The 27,421-nt window shown below is 39.2% G+C and overlaps 1 protein-coding gene and 1 non-coding gene across 3 annotated transcripts; both read right to left on the bottom strand.

The window, feature by feature from the left end:
• Nucleotides 1-646: 646 nt before the first annotated feature.
• On the bottom strand, nt 647-26,490 carry MYBL1 (MYB proto-oncogene like 1). 2 transcript variants are annotated; one of them, XM_054818197.1, is made up of 16 exons: nt 26,089-26,490; nt 22,099-22,201; nt 21,903-21,974; nt 17,742-17,834; nt 16,489-16,709; nt 14,562-14,745; nt 14,267-14,341; nt 12,655-12,759; nt 11,052-11,285; nt 10,353-10,721; nt 9,719-9,861; nt 9,200-9,314; nt 7,398-7,514; nt 7,207-7,311; nt 5,057-5,236; nt 647-3,257 (listed from the first exon to the last, which is right to left on the bottom strand). In XM_054818197.1, the coding sequence occupies exons 1-16, from the start codon at nt 26,106-26,108 to the stop codon at nt 3,129-3,131; spliced, it is 2,265 nt and encodes a 754-aa protein (XP_054674172.1). In that variant the 5' UTR covers nt 26,109-26,490; the 3' UTR covers nt 647-3,128. The 2 variants fall into 2 exon arrangements, with proteins under 2 accessions (XP_054674172.1, XP_054674173.1); XM_054818198.1 differs by lacking the exon at nt 5,057-5,236.
• Nucleotides 26,491-26,937: 447 nt separating this feature from the next.
• On the bottom strand, nt 26,938-27,027 carry TRNAY-GUA (transfer RNA tyrosine (anticodon GUA)). Its single transcript is given in 2 exon segments — nt 26,938-26,973; nt 26,991-27,027. It is a non-coding gene; the product is annotated as a tRNA-Tyr (tRNA).
• Nucleotides 27,028-27,421: the final 394 nt, after the last annotated feature.

The raw sequence follows: 27,421 nt of genomic DNA, 5'->3' as shown, positions 1-27,421 counted from the left end.
TAGGTGACACCAACTACCAGAACGTATTTCTGAAGAACTGGCTTGTGTTAGTCCCTCTTGTCCTCTTCCTACAACAGACTATCTTATTTTAATTGTTTGCCATTTATATTTTTTCACAAAACTGGGAAAGGCAATAGATATTATCTATTGAATGCCCATGTTTCTAGCAAAATAAGAGAGTCAAAGTCTAACAGTAATTCAGATTAATACATGTTTGTGAATACTAGTTAGGGAAAAAAACCCACACCGCACAGCTTACACTTGCATTTACCTCCCAAGACCCCGGTACACATACTAAAATATCGCTTCTACCATACAAATGAAAGCAATGTAAAAAAGCTTTACACTAGCAACATCCTTCATCCCTCAAATAATCTCCTATACATCAATATTTGTGTAAAAGCTTTGAGAGACAAATACAAACTGTTAACCAAATACAAGCAGGCTTACAAGTAGGTTGGGTTGAAGCATGTATTGTCCATCCTGCTGTGTAACCCACAAACGATGACAGCCCAGAAAAAAATATAGGTTTCCTACAGTTTCACATGTACACGTACATACATGTTGCATTAACGAGCACAGAGTGTTAAGGTCTCAAATAAAAGGCACGTACAGTAACCTGGTACATAGATGCTTTATTTCTGACATTAATATGGTCTGTATTGTATGTGAGATTCTCTTACATAAAAGAAAAGTTTGTAGTACAACAAAAACTAAGATAAACAAGGCATTTGTTGCACATTATGTCAAACCTTAAAACAAAAATATGGAGTAATATGTATGTAGGTAGGTTTCATGCAAGTTTGGCTGCTGCATGTACAATCTACTTATAAACTGAAAGAAATGCAAATGCACGCAACATTCAAAAAGTAGTAAAAGATGCCTGACATATGAAAGATTAAAACCTTCCTGCTAAAGCAACAAAGTAGGAGTTAACTAAACGATCCAACCAATACCAACACAAATTAATACTACTTACCATAAATCTATCCTTAAACTTGGTATAGGCAGTTTTGGTGATACCTCTTCTACTGAAATATATCATCCAGATTCTAGATATTCATTCTCAATGTCTTATTTCATTTATTGTGAATTAAATGCTGTCTCCAGTGTTAAATGTTGCTGTTAAATCCATTCTGGAAATGCACACATAAATCTAGTACTGCCAAGAATTCCAATTGCCTCCTCTCGATTTTCGTAGGTGAAGAGTAATCTTGGCATGATGGGTATTTTCTGATCCCCTTGCTTATATAGGATTCCCCCCCTTAACATTTTGATGTGAATTAAAAACTGCTAAAAATGCTTATGCCTACTACTATCATAGCCAGGCAAATATTTAATATCAAAAAGCTCCTAAAAATAAGGATTTTTACAAGCTTTAAGATGTTTAAAAAAGTTTAATAACCCATTACCTTCCTTGTGCCACTCATCATGTCTTAAAATTCTCCATTAATAAATTATTCTCTACCATCTTTGATATTAAAGTGATAGGAATACTTTCCACACCCTGCATAGTACTGGTTGATCTCATAAAGTTAACTAGAGAACCTGACATCATTTTTGTAATTTTACATACAGTGCATATGATGCTCGCTCTTTCCATCTCTCATAGCAGCAAGCCGATTCTGCCACTATCTGTAGCAGCACACCCGGGAGTGGAGAGGAAGAGTGTTTGAATTATAAATAACTAACACTACAGTGTACAATTCTATTTACCTGTCAGTATTTGTTGATAGCACACCATTATAACTTGCTCGAAATCAACTACATAAAAATCTCTACAACAAAAGCAAACCAAAACATTTCTTAAAAAAAGAGAGACATAAAATAAGTGCAAATACCTAAAATAGGCAACTAAAGCAACTGTTGTGACCTGTATACCTTTAAATAAGGACAAAGATTTTTCATAAATAAAAGAATGTTCTCTTTGCTCTTCAAACATTTAGTAAGTATATAATGGTCAAACTTAAGTGCAGATACAATTGTTTTGAGATCCAAGGTGCCAAGTTTCTTTTTTTTTTTTTTTTAAAAAAAAGTATTTAAAATGCATTAGTTTTTAGTTCCTATGCAGGACAAAGTACTCCTGGGTCACATATAGGACCCCACCATTCCTTTCTAAATATATTTAAACAAGGTACAGGAACAGCTGCTGTATAATACAGGTATACCTTGTAATTATTTTGTAGACCAACATGATTTAAGGGTTATAGTGCAATTTTTATGTAGATGGAACATACAGTAAAGATTTGTACACTTCAGCACTGTAATTCTTCTGCTATTCCATACTTTAAACTTGTCCTTTTTTCATTTTAGCTGTTTTAACAGGAAACAACGTTGGCTTCTAGACAACCTGCATACATATAAATATCTACATTTAAGCTTTAAAATGAAAATAAATTATAAAAACAGACTCCTTTCCAATTTACAAAATTTTCCCTGTTCCTACATACTGTACAATACATTCAACAATCATCTCATTTTGAGATTTATGAAGAAAATACTGATGCTTTACACTAAAACCTAATTCACCCCCCTCTGCCTACTTCTAGTACCATTTGCAAATAAATATATTTAACACTGTAGTTAATTTGTTTTGCAGCATACCAAAAAAATTAGTAGTGCAACTTTCTATCCTTCCTTTATATTCCTTTCCATTGTGTTTCTTTATATACTAGAAAAATGCTACATAAGCAAAAGCACATTCAGTCATGTATGTTGCTCATTTGGAAACCAGTAACAACCTATAAACCTACTCTATATTGAAAATGCACTAACTGAAAAAAGCAATGCAAGTCAAAAGAATAAATATGAAAAATAGACCTAAAAACTGTATGTTGTCAGTACTGCAATGTATTTTACCATTCTTTATCACATTTTAGGGTGTTACTTTTTTAATATTTAAGAAATTCATTGCAGAACTGTTTGTACTATCCCTTCATAAAGAATATGAGAGCTTCATGCCTGTTCTTTGTCAGTCGAAAGAAGAAAGGACGCTTTAAGGTAGCTTTAAGGTTTCCCTTGGCAGACTGTCTCAAAGTAAAGACTTAATTCACAAGTACTGTGCTGGAATCGCCTTCAACATTGTGTCCGTTTCAATGGAAAGAGATGGTTGTCAGTTGCAGTGACCATCACAGTATCAGAGCCCTTGAAGTGCTGTTGGTAGCTGTGTATGTGCTCAGATATCTTCTTGCTTGTTCAGTCATGATAAGCTGGTCTTCTGTTTTTCCGTAAACAACTGCTTCCCATTCACAATTTGACTGCGTAAAATAAAATTCCATTTCAAAGATTCTTTTAACGAACTAAAATACTTGAGCAATTCTTGTCAACCTTTCAGAGTAATAATAAATTATCAAAGTCTAGCAATAGCACATTTTACTGAGAAGGATTCAGTTCTACAGTACAATACCTAAAACCTGTGACAAAGCTCCCTCTCCACCCCTTAATCCAACTCCCTAGCAATGCATCTGTGTTACGCCTAAAGTTCTAACACACAAAATGAAAAATATGCTTAAAAAGAGATTAGTTCAACGATTGATACATAAAAGGGAAGTTAATTAAGTCATCTTCTCTTTGGGTATCTTCCCCTTCATACGTGCTAAGTTCAACAGGCAGAAAAATACATTATTGACAGCTGTCTGGAGACACCAAGGAAGGCAAAACAGTTTGGCAGCTGAGAAAGAATACTGTGGAGGACCTCGCTGAACCAAAGTGGCAGCTGTGGAAGCACGGTCAGATGTTTTGGGAATATATTAGAAACGGCGAAGGAATTAGGAAGAAAAATAATAAATGGAAGAGTAATTGAGCCACTAGTCCTGCTTCTTCCATGAAGCAAACCCTGCACATTTACATGATTTATTGAATCTCAAGCTGATTTGTAGCAGCTCTAAACTGGACCTGACACTAGCAGATTGTAGCGTAATGAAGAATGCAAGATTTTCTCCCTCCCACATTGAGCTAGTAACTGATCCAAAGGATCAGTTCCACATATAGATGCACAGAGAAAATTAGCCATTTGAATTTCTCTATAAATTTAGCAGGACTTGATTCATGGAAGGGACTTGTGGTTAGAGAGGCCAGTAAACTGAGAGGGAGTTTCTCAGGGGAAAGAGCAAAAAGAGAAAGACGGTTCAATGGGAATATTTGTGAGTATAGTACGACTAAGCTCCCCTTTTAAGTATTCTTAAAAGCATAGTTCTGGGCCAGATAGATGTATTCACCTTTGCTGGAATTCACAACAGTTAATTCTTTTTTTTTTTTTTAATATCACAAGTAAATGAGGTTTGTTCTTTCTTCTGAAAGAAAGGATCAGAAAGTAATACTGTTATCTCTGTACTTAAAAGCACATCATCGTTAAAACAATTAAGTGGGACAGGGAAGATCAGGCTCCAGGTGCCCTGCCTTTTTTTTTCTTTAATTAATACAGAGCTGTAGATATTCTGAGAAAACACAAAAACTTTATACATTAACTCCCTATGGGGCAAACCAGAACAGGTAGCAAGGCAGGTCAAAGAGAATCTCTCCCTAAACCTGGTGGTCAAGACACACAGAGAGGAAAAACTAGGTTTCCCAGTTTTAACAGTACAGAAAATATACAGATGTATGAGACTAGGCATGTCACAAGAACAATTACGAAACAGAACCTGTGGATGAACTCTGCTTAATGAATCCCACTGGGCTTATTCTGAAGTAAGCACCAGCCAAATTTGAGAAACTTAGGTGCTATAGAGGTTTAGTTTGCACCAAGTCAAATTTTCTTACTGCTAGACTTGGGTACCCAAAACTGTTTTGTAGGTTTGCCCTATCCTGATTTTTTCCCCTCATTTAAATCTTAGAGACCACTCAATGAAACATCAGGGTTGTATTTAAAGAACTTAGCTACAAATAAACACTTCGTGGACAAATGACCAACTTACAAGAAATAAGGATCATGGAAACGCTGACCAAAACTAGATCACTGAATTGAACAATTCTAGACATTAGTACAAGACAGAAACAGAAAAAAAGAAATTCTTTGTTAGCCTGCTAACAACACTAACAGAATTCTTTGCATCCCAACCTGAAGAGCTTTTTCCATTTTGCCATTTTTTGAAGCACATGCATTCAGTTTCTTCTTAATTACTGCATTTGCTTTGTTTGCTGGATTTGTATCCTGTTTTTCTGATGTCAGGTTACATCTGTTGTCATGTATTTCCAACAATGGTATCGTTAATAAAGATGTGGTATATGCATTTTCTGACTATTGACAAAAAAAAGGGTAGGGAACAGGAATAATAATTAGTATTTGATGGGGGGGGAAAAAAAAAAAATTCTTCAACTGCTGTGATCAAAGAAGCCAAAAGGTAAACAAAGCAAATACTATCAGAAAGACCCAAAGAAAGAATCTGAAAAGAAAAAGTAATGAATAATATGTGAAGAACTAGCCTGGTCTATACTGGGATTCATAGTCAATACTGAGCACAGTAAAACAAGTAGCTGCTAGCATGATTTGGGCATCACTGAGTAGACAGTTTCTTTCATATAAAGGCACACTACAGCTGATTACATTTTGTTAAGAACAAGATTTGATAAAGTGGTCACTACAGAACAGTGTTAAAGAAAAAAAGCTTGTAATTCACTTCTAGTACAACCCTTGTGAAAGCAAGCACAAGGAGGCTGGAGTATAAAAAAAATTAAGATCACATCAGTATCAGCAGGAAGAATTGCTTTAAGAACTGAAATAAGCACTGGATTGATCATTCCAGAAAAGTTTTATATGCTGATAATGTTTATGGAAATAAAAAGAAATTAACCCAGCTTCACTTTAGCAAAGCAGAAGAAAAGTATATGGCAATTTTAGAGAGTGAAATTAGATGAGAGTAACAGTGGCATATGTACTTGTTAGCTTACAAAAACACTCCATTAAACTGCGTTAAACTACTTTACGTATTTATGCTACCTCGGACCTTACTCCTACCTTACCGCCACACGGACACACAATTTCTACTTAAGGATTGGTACATTTTTCATTTTTAAAACAGATACTACCAATATCTCTTTTGCTAAGAGCAAATGTTCCTGTTGCACCAGCATCCCTCATTAAAATGGAGGAAAAGCCATTTTTTCCCAGTCCACTGCCTTTAATATCATTGTGTATCTTGGGTTTAGCTTAATAGCCTGAACATCAGTGATGCCCAATATACCATGTCATAACTAGAGATTACTAAGAGAACACGGGGCATTTTGTTTCTGTTCTGAATGGCTGCAGCAATGCTGCCCCTCAGAAGACAGAGATGCTCTTGGGGAAGCAGGGAGTTTCCACTAGGTGGCAGAGCACCTAACACCCGGCCTCGGTGTGGTGTCTGCCAAGCATTCCAGAAGGGAATTTGGAAAACCAGCTACAATAATCAGAAAGGGGTTTGACTTAAGCAGCTGTTCTTTTTAGGGACTTTGGCTCCTACCTCTTGAATATAGCTTTATTCCTGATCAAGAGTCACAGACATTTGCTCTTTCAGACTTAAACACATACATATATACATTAAAGAACTAGATTATAATAAAGTTTTCCTATGAACTACAAGACTAGTCTATACAATCACTCAACTAGAAAAATATTGGGCTACTTTTTAAAGGCATGAGGAACCAAACCAGCCCGATCTCTGAACTCTTGATGTCTTGGTTGCTGAGGCAGAAGTATTCAAATCCCTTCAGGCAAAGGAAGCCCACAAACCTCATCTTCTACATGCTTGATGTTTCTTAAAGTATTCCCCTACTATGTGAACCGGGAAAAGGAAAAACATGCTGCCTAATATGCAATTAGATATCTTCAGAACATGTCTGCCAGACTGCCAAGCATGCAAAATGCAGGGGTAAATGCCATCTTCTTCCTGGTGTATTACAGAGAGCTTCAGTATGCTATATATGCTAAAGTCTACAGGTAACCAGCACGGAAGCAGCTTTGCAAACAAGCAAATCTCCAAAGCATCTACGTTATTTTACCAGTCCTGCTCTGAAGGTCTGAAAGAAAGAATTCATGCATGAATTCAAGCCCAATGTTCAAGTATTGTTTAAGTACTTAAAGTAGTATTTCATATTGAAAATGATCTTCACTTTCTAGATTTATGAATCTAGCCTCAATCCAAACACTTTCTTTTAGTTGATACAATGAAAGAGACTCAGTTCTATATTAATACTGCTGCCAGTGATGCTCTTCAGTAGTTTAATACTTACTTGTACATCTAAACTATTATCTTCTGTGAAGAGCTGGGCACCAATCTCTTCTTTTTCCCATGGATCTAGGACCAGTGATTTTCTGACTTTTTTAGAAGAGTTGTGCTGCAATAAACATTTTGCAGAGAAAAATTGTAAAATATTATTTAAAAGCAGTTACTTCCTATTTGAAATTATTATTGTAATGTTACCTCCTGCTTGCAGCTTTTATACACAGTGTCATCTTCCTCCTTCAGAAATATATCTGTTCCAGTTTCCTCTTTCAAAACTTCCCTAATGTCTTCCTCCAAGAAGGCAAGTGGTTGTGACTACGTTAATTAAAATCGGAGAAGAAATTACAGGAAAATACAAGAAGTCTATTAGTTGCTAGTTTTTACCATATTCTACTTTCTAGGCCTGAAAAGAGATCTTGCAAAATAGAGCAACAGATAAAAGGACTTAAGTTATTGTAGTTAACAACTACATATCAACATTTCAAGGCTATGCAGATTTATTAATTCATTTTACTCCATATTATTTCTAGGCAGATAAAACATATACATGCACGCAGGGCCTCAAAAATGCAAGGTAGCATTGAAGAAGACATGCAACTACTTGCTTACATTTATTAGCAATGGCTATCCACTGACAAAAGGGGTAAAAATACTTTATATATACTAAACACATACATAAACATATATGTATATAAACATACTAAAAAACTGTGCTCTAGAAGTATGACTGTTGTTGGGAAAGGAATTTATATCAATCTTAACACAAATCCTTGAATAAGGCATTGATAGTCCTAAGTACAGTACAGAATTTCACAGAAGCCATACAGATGGCTCCTTTGTGTACCAACAGGAGAAGAATTCCCTTAAGCCCTCAAAATTTGATTTTGAACAGGAGGTTAATAGTGGACAGAAACAGGAATGCCAAACCACTCCATTTGCATAGTGAGAGACTGTGAATCTATAGGGTAACACAGATGGTGCCAAGCCCTGTGGCAAAGTCTGAGCTACGTTCTGTGTTTGCAGAAAAGAAGTAGTAATGTATATTGGCCGGAATTTTTTCAGAACTTGAAAAACATATGTCTACTGAATTCCAAAAGTTATTATGCATTAACATACGTTAGATGGCTAGGAAGAGAGTAAAAATTGAATTCATTTAGAACAAACAAACAAGCAAGCAACATTATCCATAGTCAACCAAAAAAAAGTCTTCTGTGACAGTCAGAAGAATCAGAGGAATCGTGAATTGCTATATTGACATTTCAGTTTTTAGGATGAAAAAAATTGCAGACGTCACTCAAGTAAGCCCCTAGGAAGGATAAAACACTTCCAAACATCTTCCCATCAAAAAATTCTCAGAATACTAGCATGCTGTGGTAAACATCTAGTTTCAGTCCTAGCACTGTAGAAGAACCAAAGCCAGAAAACAACTCAGCTCTTACGTAGTCCTTATATAGGATTCAAAGATAATGCAGTTTTTCAAGTCAAATGTGAAAGTTGCTTAAAATAACGAAGTCAGTCACATTGATCTGCACCAGTTTGCCCTGAATAGATTATCCAGTTGGAGGACCCGCACCCATTTACTCTCTCACTTACAACTTTTCTTTTGAAAAACCAGAATGCTAAAGTATTATAACTAAAATCTCAGACAACAATGTTACCACCTCGTAAAAGATCCAGTGTTAGCAAGGCTACACAAATTTAAAACAACTCACAAATGCGAACCAATGCATTTAACATTACTATGGATCAAATTATTATATGTACCGAATGCCATTCAAAAATACCATCCTCCATGCTGCACTGAAGGATACTAGTCTAACATACAAAATCTGAAATGTTTTTGATTCACATTCTAACTGTTCTCTAGGATAATATAGAATGTCACTGAAACAACAGCATCACTAGAAAATGCTTTCTAAGATCATGCTGAGGCTTACAATATCTCAAAAACAAGAGGGCATTTAGACTTCAAGAAGAAAATAAACAATGTTATCACATACCGTAAGTTTGAGTGGGCCATACTTTTTTTCCTGAGCAGCCAAAGCATTTTTAAAAGGAGTTGGCGTCCTTGGTGTTGAACCCAAAAGAGATCTTCTAATTGTGGGCGTTCTAAAACTATTCAAGCATAGAAAAGCGTTCATACATGCATTTAAATATTTTACTTTATCAACAGTAACGTAATAAAATGAATCTAAGAAACATTTTAAAATACCTTACTTTACACAACAGATATCACCACCATGAATCTGAAAGTATTAAGGTGACCATAGCATTACCCCAGGTATATTAAACTTTAGGATTTTATTCAGTATTCTAAAAAAAGGAAAAATTTTAACGGAGTGCAAGTAACTTTGTGTTAAGTTAAAAACAGGAAGCCAGTTCATTTGTACAAGTATTTAAGTGTTATGGATTTTAAAATTCATTCACAGTATGCCTACAGGTAGACTAATTTCTCAATGTTTAGAAAAACTTGTTTTTATTTGAGCAACACCACCAGATGTTTAATGTAATAACCCTACCCCACATTTTCTTTTTGATCTTTTGGTGTCATTTCCTTGTGTAGAGGAGTCGTAATAAGAACTTTCTGCCCACAGATTGGAGTCGATGTAAATGCAGGATTTTCAAGGTTAAATTGTTCATTTCCAGAGCAAGTGTTGAAAAACTAAGCACAAGAGAGAAAAAAAAAAACCCCTAAGCAACCTTAAAGAACAAAACTTCACCGCTGCACTGAGCGGTACAAAAAATTATATATCTGAAGGGCTTTTACTGACAAATTCCAATAAACTATTCTTGACTTATACTCCAAGACATTTGTAATATTTATCACTGAAACCTTGATTTTCTCCTTGAAATCCTTACTGCTTAATTAGGTCACAGAGACAATAGGTGTCTATCAACAATTATTTGCATGAGAAAGTGTGAGCTGAGACATAAGTCACTTCCCCCTTCATCCCCCAAGTCAGTCTTCAAAACAGAGGAAATAAGTTATTTAACGATTTCTTTTTAATATACCTACCCTTATAAAGATGTTTTAAGAAGTTTTTAGACATATTTGTTTAGGCTACAACGTATGACTAGGGAAGAAAGTACTTGTAATTTATAACCCACCCACTGCAGTCTTCATAGTTTAGCCATATATAAAAATAAACTCACCTGTGATGGAGAAAATGGTAGTGTTTTCACTGGTGTATGCTTTAGTGCAACATTGATGGCATCATTACACAAGCCATCATTCAGTTCATTAACTGGTGATTGCCCAACACGCAATCTCTTTTTCTTTCTTAGGATAGTAGGTGGAGTGCTGAATTTAGTTACGTTTGGGGTTGTTGGAAAAATGGCTTCTTCCTCGCCGCTGATGCTACTGTGTTTTTTGCCATCAAGCACAACACTGACATTATACTGGCACTCAGCAGCCCCTTCATTGTGTTGAATCCGCATTAGTTTTACTGGAGCTGGCTTGACAGGAGATGCAACAGGCTCTGAAAGCTCAAAACTGGTGACATCACTCCACGCTACAGGATCCTATGAGGCAAGATGCAAAACACACCAACGCTAGCAGGCTTATCCAAGATTATTTCACAACATCTGAGCCAATCTAACAGCTCTCTACCTCCAAAAGTCATATACAGATTTACTCTCCCTGTATCTTTCACACAATCCTAAAAGATTGAATATTTTAAAACAAAATTCTTTTAAAATGGGCAATAAAAAACTAAAAAAAAAAATCACTTAATAAGGGTGAAACTACAGACAAGTATAGCGTAAGGTAATTTTAAGAGTATTTTACACATATTGTGTAAGTTGATGTTCCTAAAAAAGCATATTTTTTTTTTAGAATAAATACAGACTTACAGATTCAATAAGCTCTAGCGTCTCTGCAAATTCTGGAATGGTTTGCAGCGATGATAACATTGTATTTGCTTCCACAGCCAGATACTTTGGTGGTGAATTCTGCTGAACAGATGTGCCGTGGGTCTCATCCATGCTGTAGAACTCACTTGTTTGTTCCCCAAGGCTATTTAGTGTATTAGACACACAATCTTCTGTGACAAAACTTCCAGACCAACAAGGTAAGTTTCCAGCTTGCTAAAAAGTATGAAGAAACATGTTAATCTTCTTCAACTTAGAAGTTCAAAAGAGTCAATTATGTGACCGCGGGAAAGAAAAAAAAAAAGTTGTATGTAGCAAGACTATTTATTTATTTTTGCTTTTTCAAACACTAATTATGTTTGCATTAATGCAGTTAGTCTTCTCCTTACATTAACATACTCAACATTCTCAAGTTGTGTAAGATTTTTATCTTACCTCTCATTCATATCTTACACATGCTTATAACTTAGATAATTATAGGTTGTATTGGAAGCCATCTGTGATGCAAGTTTCCTGTATTCCTGAACATCAGTATATTATGAAGTCATCTTCACTACAGAACACAGGTACATTTTAAGATTAGAAACTGTTTCTAGAAAGTGAAATACTTTGTTTGATCCAATTTTTTTTAACGCAGATTCTGCATTGATTATTTACTTTTAAATGGTTATCCCATTTTAGTACACTGCTTAGTACTCAAGAAACGTATTTTAATTTTCACTGGAAACCTAGAAGCAAAGCAGATTCCACTAGATAAGCAGAATGTTGCACTGTTTCAAGAGAATGCCAGGAATAGCTCCACCACAAAAAATGGAAGTTCACCTGTAATCTAAATTAGTGATCAATATGGTTGGATTGGTTAGGTGTCTGATGTTGTTGACAGCCCTCTGTTCCTGAGTCATTCAGTTCTGTCTTTAATAGAAGCAACAATGTTGGCACCTTGGTAGATGCGTTTGTGTTTTCATGTGCTTTCTAGAATTTTCAGTTATTTATACTCACTAAGGGTGCAAGAAAGTGTTTCAAATTAGCATTTGCGGACAGAATGTATACACAAAAAAGTGACTGTCATCTGCAAGTTTCCCTCGTTCCACTGAAGTACATGTAAATTTTGTACAGTGCAAATCTATAGTTTGTCATGTCCAAATGTGGATATTAAGCATTGCAAGCACTCACACAGAAGTTTGATAAAGTCTACAGGACTCTCTGAAATCAAATAGAGCAACCTATGTATTTTTCACCTTTCTCTGTTGAACAGATGATCGACTTTGCGGATCTATAAAACTGAATGGCAGCACTGTCAACAAACGTGCTACCTCTTGAAGAGAATTAAAATCCTGGGTCTTAGGAACAACTGCCAAATTGCAAGTCATATTTCTGCTGTTTTCACAGTTTAGGAAACAGCACTAAAAATAATTTGTCTCACTTCTAATATATAGACTTCGTTTTACAGCACCACAACCATAGGTTTGATTTTAGAAGGTTGCGTGAAAAAACGCCACACAAACCCAGCCAGCCATTACTAAAGTGCTGAGGCTTAATCTCAGTAAAGTATATTCAAATATTTACAGAAATTTACAGTCCTTACAGAAGACACTCGTTTTCTTCTGATTTCATTCTCTGCTGACATAAGTAGCAATTCAAGTTCCTTTATTTTCTTTTCTTTATCAGGATCATCATCAATAAATGACTGCTGAAAAATTTAAGAAAGAAGCCATTACTATTTTCCACCTCCACCACCCCTCCACAGTAAAGATTCTCCATTATAACACAGCTACACTTTTAACAGAAATCCACATACAGTGGGAAGAGAGCTGTTCAAGCTGTATCATTATTTTGTAATACAGTAGTCACTCACAAGCAAAACAACTCCAGCAATTACCAGGAGATGGATCCGATGTTAAAGTGATATACAAGCTACTATTTTAACAGGTTTCTAATATGGCCTGTAAATGCTCAGTATGCTACAGAACCTTTTAACGAAAAGTCACTCAGTTCTGTCTTTATAGAAGCAACAGTGTTGGCACCTTGATAGATGCGTTTATGTTTTCATGTGCTTTCTAGAATTTTCAGTTATTTATACTCACCGAGGGTGCAAGAAAGTGTTTCAAATTAGCATTTGCAGACAGAGTGTATACACAAGCAATCCTACCACTACTATCAGAAAAGAAAATTAACTAATTGGTTTTGGTTGGTGGGTTGGTTTTAACCTCCTTAAAACTTTCTATTAGTGCTATAAATATAGGTGAGGATATATGCCATGAGTTTCAAAATACTCCCCAGTTTAGGGAAGACTTCAAGGAGCAGAAAGCATCCTATACATTTCTGTATAGGGCAATCCAGAGTGTCAAAAGCCATACTAGGCTTTGTTATGATTCATGTTCTTATCCTGAGATCAGGGAAGAAAATGCAACATGAAACACATGACCTGCACAGGGAAACATACGGTTAGGTACACAGTTCTGCAGAATGCCTCTAATACATCTAGCACAAACAAAATACGTATTATTCTCTGTGTTGAAATAATTTTTTTACTAATTTCAAATTCACAAAAGTTCTTCCAGGAAGCCATATTACAAACTAAGATCTACATTCAGTCTGCACACGGGAGGAATTTCAGATATATTCTAAGTGAGACCAATGGAAAAAAAGAAATAAATATATCAAATTATTTTTTTTTTTGTTTTAAAGTTTGTCAATATTTCAGCATTTAGAATGTTGCAAAAGAGCATCTTCAACTGATTGACAGAAGTTTGTCAGTCAGAAAATACTAAAACTTACTGAGAACAAAAAAACACAGCCACAAGCGTAAGTCACAGTAAGTTATTTGAACTCTTTCAGTTATATTTATTACATATATAAAGTAGTAAAATCTTGTCTTTAAATCTCTCAGAAGCTATGTAATGCTAACAGGTCATAATTTCAATCTAAATATTTAGCTAATAGAGTGTTTTAAGCCATACTTCTGTCAGAAATAAGCACAACCGTTGTGTTTCTGGGATGTATAAAGACAGCTTCTTTTTTCCTACCTAGAACTACCAATTAAGCTAGCAAGCCTACTTACAGAGGAACATTTACATAAATTTAGGTGAATGATAAAGACTTAAAGACATTTTGAAGTTACAGGTTTTTAAACTCTTCATTTTACAACATAATACACTGTACATTCTCTTCATTTACAAAGCCCGTTAACAATTTACCTGAACTAAGTTGGAAGAAGCTGAAACATGTTCTAGACAGCTGCCTTCTGGTGAGGCATACTGGTATGCTGGAATCTAAAAAGACATAAATCATTTTACAAACCCTAAAGAAGGCTATAAATTTATCTCTAGTTTATTGTACATAAACTATTTATTACGGTTTACAAACCCTAAGTTACCATAATATCACAAAAATACTCAACAGACCTTCATTCTTTCAGATTAGTTTCTCATTCCAAACCCAATAAATTATTTGAAACTGGGAAATACTAATTATTCTGGATTTTGAACTTACATGTGTCTGAACAGGTATGTAAAATTGATTCTGAGTGTGCAAGTGTTCCATAGTCAAACAAGGTTGGGGCTGAAGTTTGGATGAACTAGCTCTTTCAGACTTTATACCATCTTGTAAATATCCTTCCTGTTCCACTTTTCTTCGCATTGTTGAATTCCAGTGATTTTTAATTGAATTATCAGTCCTAAAAGGAAAGTGTACAACAGTGACTGGTTTCCATATTTCAAAGTTTAATATATGGCATAATTTACAGGGTTTGTACTGTAGGTTAATCCAAAGCCACAAACCCAGAAAGCTCCCACAGCTTGGACTGAAAGTTCTATTATCAGTGGGGTTTTGGCATAACAATTAGAAAGCTACTCTTTTCAAAACTTCCTTCAACTTCAAGTCTGCAGGAAATTAAAAGTAGCAAAAGAGAAAGCTTTGGTTCTGGCTATTATCATGGGTGAGAACCTTTTTCTTGGATACTTGGAACAACTATGTGTTCTCTATCACTACATTATTTACCCTCTGCCACAAATTTGCAGAGCATGAAGCTAAGGCAATCATCCCACTGTCCCACAGCATAAGGGCACTGTGACTAGTGTCCACCACTGGAAGACATCTTTTCTAAAAAAGACAGCCTGCACTCCCAGCTTTGAGTTTTATGTACAGCTTTGGTACCCTTGACCTTGTATGGGGAAAGCAGGCATGGCAGAAGACCAGTACCCATTGTAACTCCTCTTGGGAAGAAAATGCCTGCAGTCTGACATCACTTTTAACACTAGATAAGCATTAAGGCAAGAGTAGAGAGCGTATTACAGTCTAAAATACTAGCAGTATTATTACTAGCCTTAGAGATGTACACAGAAATAAAAATTGCATTAAGCCTCATCCTTCATTTAAGCTCAATTCCCAGAAGTATTCCCCTTTTTCATCCCACTAGTGTCAGACTCTTTAAAAAGCTTCTAAGCCTAGGATCCAATCTTTAGCTAAGAGTCTCATCTTAGATTTATTTTCAACAAATAAGTGAATTAGGAATACCTCTGTCCTTACAAACTCATCTTCCCTCTCTGAAATTCTATTAAGGTGCAATCCATTCCCTTCCCATTCCTCCAAAGGATGTCCTATGATGCATGGATTGTGTACTTAATCAAAATGTCAAATTTTTAAACACACATCTCTAAGGACTCATTCTTCCAGCATAACAAGTACTGACATTCCTTAGGACCAGCTAGACAGTCACCTCCTGAACACACAGAATGAATTCAGAGAGGGATAGCTGAACATTGAATTTCAGTTAACAGTACAAGGTAAAAAGTTTATTTCATTAAACTCTTTATACACTAAAATTTTGTTTTCCACAAGCATAGAAGTTGGTAATCACACTTGAAACAAAGATAAGGAGAACAATGCATACGATTCATTCTTAACTTGGAGACTACATGATAACCAACTAGCTTTGCAATGCATGACTCCTAAGCCTGGAATTTGAAGGTTATTAAGACTCTTTTTCAAGTGCCCTGTTTAACAAGAAGTGTTCCACAAAAAATAAATTTAAAAAAGAATTTCTGATCTTAAACCAAAAAGTAAGTCACCCCCAAATGCATAGTAATGAAGGCACTTTGATATCAAGTCATAGGATTTTAAGGCATTCTTCCACTATTACTTGCAGTTACTCTTCAGTTCTACTACAGAGGTTTTTTTAAGTGAACAGGAGGATTTTTGAAGGAACCTGCAGAGTGTTAGAGGTCTTTTTTATTGTTTTTATGGCTTTTTAAGAATACATAATCAAATGAAAAAGATCTTAAAATTGCAGTATCTATCAAAATAAAGATGTTGTGACGTAAGTTTCAACAGATGCTGACTAACAAATTACATTGGAAAGAGTTGTGCAATGACTGCTTTCCGTATTCCAATATCTAACATAAATAGATTTGAGAAGCACCTTCCAGGAAGAAGTTTCGCTATTTCAGCCCATCGGTTTCCCAAACGCTTGTGAGCTTCATAGATTATTCTGTCCTCCTCTTCTGTCCATGAAGACTTTTTTACCTCAGGGTTGAGATGGTTATGCCATCTCTCTCTGCATTGCTTGCCTATTCTTCCTTTCAGGTGTTTTGCAATTAGAGACCAGCGCTTTGGACCATACTTCTGAACTAACTCAATAACCTGGAACACAAATGAAATATGTTATAATTCCAAATACTAATTTTCCTAATCAAAGATTGAGAACACTGGTAAACTCACATTTTAGAATAGGATTATAATAGTCAGCTTGACAAGATACTAGGCCTAAGGAGGCAGACAGTATCTTGGGGTTTTAACAATTGTTTTTCAAGAAATCAAAAAATTGCTTACTAACTCCAAATTCACTGTATTTAGAATATAAGTATATACTGATGAAAACATTCATTTGGAAGTTTCCTTTCTGTCACCCATTGCATAAGCTGACATTAGGAAAGACCAAAAAAGAAGCTGGTAAAGATGCTCGGTTTGACTTTTTTCAACAACATACATATGAGGAAAAACCCGCACCCCTACTCCCACCTTCATCCCATTTCTACATGGTGTTACAAATTGGAAGCTTAAAAGACTGATGACTGTAAAATAAACAGAGTTATGGAAGACCATATTCACAAGTTGACAAATACTAGTTTTAAAAATCTTAAAACAGTTTTAAAGAGTGGGAATAAGGAATTGATTTGAAATATCGTATATGAAAGCTATATGTTCACCTCCCTACAAGGCAGTCCGGGTTTTGCAGGCAAAAAGCTGCAGCATGGATTAACAGAGATGGAGAAAAGGAGTCTAAAACACTATTGCTAGCTTCTTTACCAGCAGACTATGAAATAATCTCCCTTTTTCCCAACCTTCTTAAGGTGGGTTTGAGGAACAAAAGATGGAAATGAGACCTTTAATCTTTTGTGCTGTAAAGAGATCTCCTCTACTTGGTAAGCTAGAGTAGTTCAGCTAGCAACCTCAGCAAAGGGAAATGAAACGCTTGAGCAGACCAGACATTCCATCTACTTAAGAGCAGTTCCTTTTTTCTTCTCACACAACATAATGTAATGTAAGTATGTCACAAGATGCATCAGACATCATTTTTGTGGGGATAAAACCTACAAAAAAGTACACAATCTTAGCAGTCATATGCCAATTTTATTACAGTAGAAGAGTACAGTATCGATTAGTTTTTATTACCCTCTGATCTTCTTCCTTAGTCCAGGGACCTTTAATCAATTCTGGGTTTAGTACCTTCTGCCATCGATGCTGGCATTGAAAATCTGACCGGTTCTGAAACAGTTTTAGAAAACCAGTGTAGCTGTTAAACTCTTGAATACGTAAAACCGTAAATATTATCTAGCCAGAATTATTTGCTTATTTCAAATTAAAACTTATTCAGACCTTTGTTCCAAGTATAGTAGTTAAATTCTCCCTTATTATTTCTTCTTCTATTTGCTTATAACAACTCTTCTCCAGAAAAAACAGCATTGCACAAAGCTCTAATTACTTCAGTGTTCTTACTTGATAATCAAATTCAAAACTTACTCTTCTTTAAAGAAAAATTTAGAATTATTTTTGTCCACATTACTCCACATCTCTGAACTTCATCTGGTCAACATGCTTTTGATGTTACCTATGACCTATATATTATATTATCTATAACCAAGTAAAGAAATTATCTTATTGGCATTACAGAGACATGGTGGGATGGCTCCTATGACTGGAGTATTCGGATGGAAGGATACAGGCTCTGTAGGAAGGACAGGCAGGGGAGACAAGGAGGGGGTGTCACTCTCTATGTCAATGACCAGCTGGAGGGCATGGAGCTCCGCCTGCATGAGGAGCCAACTGAGAGTTTATGGGTCAGGATTAAAGGGAGGGCAGGGACAGGGGATACTATAGTGGGGGTCTGCTACAGGCCACCCAACCAGGAAGACTGAGCAGATGAGGCCCTCTATAGACAGATAGGAGCAGCCTCATGTTCATAAGCCCTGGTCTTCATGGGGAACTTCAACCGCCCCGATAACTGTTGGAGGGACAGCACAGCAGGGCGTAAGCAATCCAGGAGGTTCCTGGAACGCATTGATGTTGACTCCTCTATCACTTGGAGAAGGAAGCTATCAAGAACAGGTGCCTTACTGGACCTTGCTCTCACCAACAAGGAGCTAGTGAGGAATGTGAAGCTCAAGGGCAGGCTTGGCTGCAGTGACCATGAAATGGTAGAGTTCAAGATCCTCAGGGCAGAAAGGAGGGCACACAGCAAGCTCAGTACCCTGGACTTCAGGAAAGCAGACTTTGGCCTTTTCAGGTGGTACAGTACCATGGGACAAAGCCCTGGAAGGAAGAGGCAGGCACCCAAGAAAGCTGGTTAGTATTCAAGGATCACCTCCTCGAAGCTCAGGAGCAATGCACCCCAATAAAGAGAAGTCAGGCAAAAACACCTCTGTGCCTGGCAAGACCATGGAATAGATCCTCCTGGAAACTATGCTCAGGTGCATGGAAAATAAGGAGGTGATTGGTGACAGCCAACACAGCTTCACTAAGGGCAAATCGTGCCTGACAAGTCTGGTGGCCTTCTATGATGGGGTTACAGTGTCGGTGGATAAGGGAAGAGCAGCTGACATCATCTACCTGGAGTTGTGCAAAGCATTTGACACTGTCCCACATGACATTCTTGTCTCTAAATTGGAGAGACATGGATTTGATGGACGGACCACTTGGTGGATAAGGAATTGGATGGATGGTCACATTCAAAGAGTTGTGGTCAATGGCTCGATGCCCACGTAAAGAACAGTGAGAAGTGGCATTCCTCAGGGGTCGGTACTGGGACCGGTGCTGTTGGTGACAGGGACAGCAGGATCAAGTGCACCCTCAGCAAGTTTGCCGATGACACCAGGCTGTGTGCTGTGGTCGACACACTGGAGGGAAGGGATGCCATCCAGAGGGACCCTGCCAGGCTGGAGAGGTGGGACCGTGCGAACCACATGAAGTTCAACATGGCCAAATGCAAGGTCCTGCATGTGGGTCAGGGCAATCCCAAGCACAACTACAGGCTGGGCGAGGAATGGATTGAAAGCAGCCCTGAGGAGAAGGACTTGGGGGTATTGATTGATGAGAAGCTCAACATGAGCTGGCAGTGTGCGCTTGCAGCCTAGAAAGGCAACCGTGTCCTGGGCTGCATCAAAAGAAGCGTGACCAGCAGGTCAAGGGAGGTGATTCTGCCCCTCTGCTCTGCTCTTGTGAGACCCCACCTGGAGTACTGAGTCCAGCTCTCGGGCTCCCAACATAAGAAGGACATCGAGCTGTTGGAGCAAATCAGGAGGAGGGCCACAAAGATGATCTGAGGGCTGGAGCACCTCTCCTATGAGGACAGGCTGAGAGAGTTGGGTTTGTTCAGCCTGGAGAAGGGAAGGCTCTGGGGAGACCTAATTGAGGCCTTCCAGTACCTGAAGGGGGCCTACAGGAAAGATGGAAAGGGACTGTTTATCAGGGAGTGTAGTGACAGGACAAGGGGCAATGGGTTTAAACTAAAAGAGGGGAGATTTAGGTTAGATGTTAGGAAGAAATTCTTTACTGTGAGGGTGGCGAGGCACAGGAACAGGTTGCCCAGAAAGGCTGTGGATGCCCCATCCCTGGAAGTGTTTAAGACCAGGCTGGATGAGGCTTTGGGCAATGTGGTCTAGTGGAGGGTGTCCCTGCCCATGGCAGGGGGGTTGGAACTAGATGATCTTTAAGGTCCCTTCCAACCCAAAACATTCTATGATTCAAAATTTTTTAAAGGAAATACTTTTTTCTATCAAATAATAAACTTTTTTCTAATTCTCAAGTTAATATATTCTCAGCTCTTTACTAGAGTGTTAAGGAAAACAGATTTATATCAAGTTTAGCTAACACATAAAGAACACTGCTTTTTCTGCTCAGGACAAATGGTGCTTTTCTGTATCTTCACTAAGGATCTTTTGAAATATTGTTCACAATTATGAAAGAAAAGTAAGCTTTCACTTAGCCTTCTAAAAACTGTCTCTAGGAAAGTTTGGGACTCTCAGAGTAGTTGGTCCAATCCTTAAAAATATGCAGATAAGAGCCTGCTCCAGCACAGCATACTAGTAATGCCTTTTATAACACTGGGACATGACAATTTACTCCCTTCAGTGCAGGCCACTGAATAGCAAGTACTGATTTCAAGGTTTTGTTGGGCTTGTCTACCAAGAAAAGATGCTACCATACTAAGATGAAGTTAAACAAGAAGTCTGCAAGACTAGAGAAAACAACCAAAACAGTTACATCTAAAATTATATTGATCACAGTACCTTCAAGTTAATCACAAGCAGACACCGCGTGATTAAAAGCACACTAGAGTTTATTACAAAACAGTATCATCTCCTGGTGGAGACAAGCTGTAAAAGACAGACTCAACATAGGATAGCTTTCCCATTTTTGATGAAATAAAAATTTTGAAGTTGTGGCCTTCCAGACATTTCTCAAATCAGGACATATTTGGGGGACAAAAGCAAAACAAATGATGGGATGAAACAATAAAATTGTTTCAGGTCTGCCTTAGCCACAATAAATTGAAAAAGAATACAAGCTGCATTCCCTCTCTTGAGGGTGACCTTTAAGCAGTCTGCACTTTTTTGGGCAGAATAGAAGGAAGGTTTATTTGTGCCCAGCCCAATAGCGAAATGGGCTTCTGAAACCATGGCAGTGTGAGTGCCTTTACATGCTAGTAACTCAAGATACATTGGGTTTTCTTGGCAAAAGACCATCAGTAACAAGGTAAGTGCTAATTACGGCAGCCTCTATTATTTGGCTTTGTAATTTGAACACTGCAATAGGTTGCCCAGAGAGGGGGTGGAAAGATTTACATATCTTAGGGAAGCAGACATCACTATTAAAAAAAACCCAAACCGCCAAACACCAAAACAAAATAAAAACCCCACCACCCCACGCTTCCTAAAGTGTTTAAGAAATTGATCCTGCTCCTTTCAAGCAATCTTTCAGATGCAAGCCACTCTCTTAACTCCTTCAGAAGCATCCTGTGAACTGTAGATGTAACCACATCTGATGTAACCAATAGGAAGCAGGAATATATTTCACAATGAAAACAAATGGCAAGTGGACAGAAGGTATCAATTATTTTTGATAATTTCAGACCATCACTTGAACCCTAGCCTGAGCTGATGAGATCTACCTCAGACCTTGGAGAATCCTAAATCCAATTTAAAAGCATCCTTTAAAATATTTTTTTTTTTACTATTATGTGTTTCTGATTTCTATTTCACCTCATTTCCAAGCTAGAAATATGACCAAAACAAATAAATATTAAAAGGAAGCTTAACTGAAACAGATTCAACTTACTTGTAGATGACTAGCAATGAAAGCCCAATCATCTGTACCATTTTGTTCCACCAGCTTCTTTAGCCTTTCATCCTGTTAAGACATAACCTCAGCCAATAAATGTTACAAGCTATCCCAATATGATACTAAATAATAACATATTTTGTGTGCTACCAATATCACATAGGAATAAAAGTAAAGCGAAAAAAAGTATTACCTCATCACGTGTCCATTTCACCCTGTTACATATCTTCTTCAAACCTTTTTGCTGTGGTACTTCATAGTCATGATCCACATATTGAAGGTCATCATCTTCCTCACTGCAGAGTACAACAGAAGGGTGAAGAAGATAGAAATAGAGTTTAAAATAAATCTGAATAACTTTTTTTTTCTAGCTACTTGTAGCTTTTTTCCCATATGTACATATTGTTCTAAAATTACATATGGAATTTGCACAAACACAAGATCTGCCTCCAGCAGTGGCCTATATTCACTATTTCAAAGGAAGAGAATTAATTTTAATTTCAAGGCCATGTACTGGGATATGGACAGATAATTCATTCCAAGTCAAGACTTATATTTGAAGCAAAAGCTATTATTTAAGATCATGTTTTTGTAACACATTTATGAAGCTTTATTTTGCACAAATGAGCTTATAAAATAAAGTCATTTGCTAGTCTGCAAAATAGATTTATGTTCCACCTCCATAACTTGGACAACTAACACAACAGTGCCAAATAATTTAGCATCAACTTGAGATTTGAAGTGGGCTCCTGCCTCGAATAAAAGCATTGCCTCAGTGTTACAGGAATTAGATACAAATCTTTGAAGACAGAAATATTCCAGCAAGAAATAACTAAGGTATGAGTGCTGACTCTCTAAGTTAAGAGTCAGAGGGGCAGAAAGCCAAGTAACCTCTGTGACTCCATGTAGATCACACTCCATCTACTGGCGAAATGCATACTTCACAGTCTTGATAAACAAAGCCTTACAAACAAGCAGCACAGGAAAGTGTTTCATGGAAATATCATTTAAGCTTATATGTCAGTGACTCATGTTAGACAGCATAAATTTAAACACATGTGGAAACCTCGGCCTAACAACAAGATGCAGAGCAGTTCCTCTGCATTAGTTATAGCAGACACAAAAAAGGGATTCCCATCCAAATACACAGGTTTAATAAAAAGCAGTTTCACACTGCAATCTTAGTTCTCGTCCATTTTATTATCAGTATAAAGTATGATATAAATATCATAACTTCATGTTCAAAACTAAATTTATTAGTTGTGCTTAGCCTTGAAAGTTACTTTCATTTTTCAACCAAAGGTTAAAAAAAATCCTTTCCCATTAATGGAATTAACCTGTGCTGGTGTCCTAAGAATTGATTAGATGGGAAATCTCTATTTTCCAGAACGTACAATTCACACACAGAGCATACTGATCAAACATTTATGTATATTTGTTATTTCCCATGAAGTGAGTATGCCCTCTGTGGCTAACACAAATACATGGTCATTCAAGAAGAGCACTGCTTACTAGAAAGCATTACTACAAGATAGTATGTACACAGCTCTTGCAAAACCAGTGTATTTAACATTGCTTCTACCACATCTGGATTTACCCTACTTCACTTCATGATGCAGTAGAAATAGTAACATATAAAACATTTTAAAACTTTGTGGAGTCAGTGAAGTACAAAGAGGTAAGCTTGTCTAAAGGTTAACAGCAAGTTCTTCACAGTACTTACAAAAAAAATAAGGTGCAAACACAATGATTGTAAGAGTTTTGCATTAAGTGGCTCAGGACTTAAGAAAATAGGATTTATACTCACAGGTAACTAAGAGTTTTCCCCCTCCCACCTCCTTTTGTTTTGTCTCTTATCCACAGGTTCTCAACAAACTTCAGGAGTATATCTTGGTATTATAATCCTATTTCATACCAAGCAAGCTATACAATTTACTTATAACTAAAATTTGGTCTTGTGGTTAAGCTGTTTGTCAACATGACCTCCTTACCCACCCACCGCAGAGCAAACCAGTTCAAGAACAGAATTTTCAGTTACGTGAAAAGTCGTGAGGATTTTGAAAAAAGAGGAAGAGCTCCATGTACACAGCAGGAATGCCGATGAGAGCATCTGTACTAGACAACGTGGGGTCCCCCACAATGTGACAGCAGCAGTTAAGAACCCTGTACCTGGAGTTCTCCAGCAGCATGCGTGTCCCACAGCCAAACCAGCACGGCTGCCACTGTGTGCTCCAAAGGGCAAGGGCCTGTGGAGCAGGCACTAAGCTCTCTTGCACCTTGATTCCACATGAATAACTGTTTAGTCTTCCGTCTTGTTCAGACTAGTACACCAGCAGATTATAAACTAAATATCCATGAATGAGTGGGACTACTAACTTTTTTGATTAAGAAGAAAAGATTTTTCAAACATATTGGGTTGTTACAGTTCATTTGACAGTTCTTTTGCAGTTATGAAACTGTGCTAAAATACTGCATGAAAGTGGAATGCAGTAACTAAGTTTCATCAAATAAGAAATCTGGAATGTAAGTATTTCATGAGTTCTGTGCTACCTGTCTGCAATGCCTAGTTGAGAACCATTAAAGGAGAAAATTAAGCTTCCAAATCAGAACCAAGAGTAGTTTAACAAAATTAAATTTCATTCCATTCAGTGCAAAACAATTATACTCTCTCCTTATTCCACACTTAGATTAACAATCTTGAAATAACCTTTATGTAAACTCATAGCTACAATGATTTAGTTTTGGAGATATCATCATCACACACTGACACAGCCCCTCTAGGGCTACTGATCTCTAACCAAACATTCATGCTATCCACAACCAGCTGTATTTTCAATTATGATATCAAAGCACTCCGTAGCCATGAGAGATAATACAAGCTAAAGCTTTGCAAAAGTGAAGCTATTGTTTGCAATACCACAGATGAAAGTGTCTTAAATTACAAAATGCAGACTAGGAGTAACAAGAAACATTCTCTCTCCAAGATGATTCTTGCAGATAGCTAAGTATAGACAGCTCCAGCATTTAGCCTCTGCAAGCAAAGCCCTCTAATGAATCTTTGTTCCTTACACATCTAGAACCCCAAAGCATTGCTTTCTTGGTTTAGTTGCAGTTTTGGAGAAAAAGATTAATTTATGAACTCTTTTCATGTCAGAGGAAAAGGCAGAAGCAATTTTAATATCCATAAATTTGATACCACCCCCAATTCCTTGAGAAGTACACAGTCATGGTAAACCACTGATGCCATAGGTAACTCACACATTAGTATTACTCAGTGAGTAATCTTTCTCAATCCTAATCCTTCTTTTACATTTTTTTAATCAATTTTCAGAAACAGATTTTCTATTTAGGACAAGAATAACAATAAAACAATTCTCCAAGACCCACCTTCTGAATAAAAAGTAAAGACAAACCCATTTTCATATCAATAAAACAAAAGATGTATCAAAACTATCTGGGGCTGCTGCTGAAGCTCTTGAGGAAAGCATTCTCTCTCAGGCTAGATTATGGCATCCTCAATCAAAGAATATGCCAAATGAGAGAAACTAGGTGCATTTAAGATTTTTGAGGAATCAGCAGGCCTGAACATTAAGTCAACAGACCAAAACCTTACATCAAGGCTGTGCCAAAGCCACTCGAGAGGAGAAAAGTAAGAAGTATTACTCCAGCAGAAGGAAAGTAACCACCAACAGGAAAAGCTACTGCGGAGACAACGCAGTTGTTAGTGTCAGGCTCAGCGACAACAGAAAAGCAAAGCTGAGGAGTTGCCTGGGTAAGCTACAACAAAGATGGTCTGAGCGAAAAAACATAATGAGAGTAGTCTCTAAGTAAGAGGCGAGGTTTATACCCGAGACCTGGTGCCCGTAAGCCAAAGGGAAGACAGATACCTGTGCGGCTGCCGGGCGAGGGAGGAATCAGCGGAGGAGGGAGGGAGGTGGGCAGTGACACCCGAGGCCGGGGAGGTGGAAGGAGGCCGAGAGCAGCGCCAGCACAGCTCGGCGGGAGGGGGGGGTTAGGGGCGCGGGGGGGGGGCGGGGCGGGCCGGCGGCGGCACCTGGCAGGGATCCCGGGGCGCGGGGGGGGTACCTGGGTGCGGGGCGGCGGCATGGAAGACAGTGAGTGCCCGGGAAGGAGGGGGGACAGAAGGCAGAGATCCCTGGGCCGGGCCTGGAGCCACACTCACCTGCGCGGTCTCTTCGCCATCCTCGAGGAGCACCATAGGGGGGGCCGCCACGGCAGCGGGGCGCAGCGCGGAGCCCCCGAGCCCCCACCCGGGCTCCTTCTCTCACAGCTGGGCGGCGCGGCAGGGCGGGCGGGGGACGGAGAGGGGCACTGGCAGCTAGGGAAGGCTTGAGGCGGTCAGGGCTGCTTCGACGGCCCCCTCCTCCCGGCGGAGCTTCGCGATACCCAAAGCGCCCCGGCGGTCACCCTCAGCCCCGGCCCGGCCCTGCCCCCGGCGCGTCAGGCATGGCTCGGCCTGGCCCCTGCCCGCAAGGACGGAGCGCGCAGCGACTCCTTTCTCGCCCGGCTGTGCCTTCCCCCCTCCTGTCAGAGCTGCCGCGGGCTCCGGCGGCGCCTTCCTGCCCCGGGCTACTGCCCTGCCCCGCCCGGCCCTCCCGCCTCCCGCTGCCAGCCGGCCCCCGCCGCCCGGGCTGCGCCGCCACCGCCGCACTCGCGGCGGGCTCCGTCGGTGCCGCCGAATCTCGCGCCCAGCCTCCTTCCAGAGCCACCGTTTGAATCTGCGCAGGCGGACTGCCGCCCCATTGGCCGCCGCCGCCGCACGCGACCCGGGCGGGGGGCGGGGCCTCGCGCCAGCCGCGGGCGGGGAGGGGGAGGGGCGGCGAGGCCGAGGCATGACGGGGGAGCGAGTTCTCCCGGCTGGGGCGGGGGGAGGAGACCTCGGCTCGCAGCCACCCCCTCGCCCCATAACGCCCCGGCGCGAGCACCCGCGCGCCGCCAGCAGCAACGGCAATGGGGCGGCTCCTGAAAGGAAAAAAAACGGCGGCCGCCTCGCGACGCAAAACCAAGCGTCTCCTTCGAGCCGGAATCGAACCAGCGACCTAAGGATTCCCGTGAGCCGTGCCTCTACAGTCCTCCGCTCTACCAGCTGAGCTATCGAAGGGACCTGTTCCTGCTTTTCATTCCGTGCTACACAGCCTGGCCGCTCCTCACGGCGGCATGGGCCAGGGCCCCCTCCCCCGGGGACAGCCGGAGCGTAAAGACCCGCTTTAGACCGAGATCTGAATTCACGGGCGGCCCGAGTCTGACCGGGCGAGCGCCCAGCGGAGGGTTCCCGCACCCGGAGCCCCCTCCCTGCTGACGGCGGGTCGGGTAGCGCAGGGGGCGAGGAGGGTGCCCTCAGCCCCTCAGTGCAGCGCGGTGCGCAGTCTGTCCCGGGGTGCGGAGACACAGACAGGCCTTCCCTCTCTTTGCTCCTCCGAAACACTGATGCCCTGTGGTGAAGCGAGAAGCGTGGGTCTCATCGCGCCCAGCCATTCCGCTTGTGAGGCGCCTTC

The sequence above is a fragment of the Grus americana genome, chromosome 2 (genome assembly GCF_028858705.1).
Source record: "Grus americana isolate bGruAme1 chromosome 2, bGruAme1.mat, whole genome shotgun sequence".
In the NCBI taxonomy this organism is placed as follows: domain Eukaryota; kingdom Metazoa; phylum Chordata; class Aves; order Gruiformes; family Gruidae; genus Grus; species Grus americana.
This window is presented reverse-complemented; position numbering and strand designations above follow the sequence as displayed.

What these genes read in the sequence shown, in the direction of transcription:
- MYBL1 (XM_054818197.1), bottom strand. Translation starts at nt 26,108, where the DNA reads ATGGCGAAGAGACCGCGCAG. An exon ending in GATCAAAAAGAAAATGTGGG is followed by an intron (nt 9,315 to 9,718) that starts GTAGGGTTATTA and finishes ATGCTTGAATAG; the next exon opens with TTTTAGAACGCCCACAATTA. An exon ending in AAATGGAAAAAGCTCTTCAG is followed by an intron (nt 3,258 to 5,056) that starts GTTGGGATGCAA and finishes TATTTTACGCAG; the next exon opens with TCAAATTGTGAATGGGAAGC.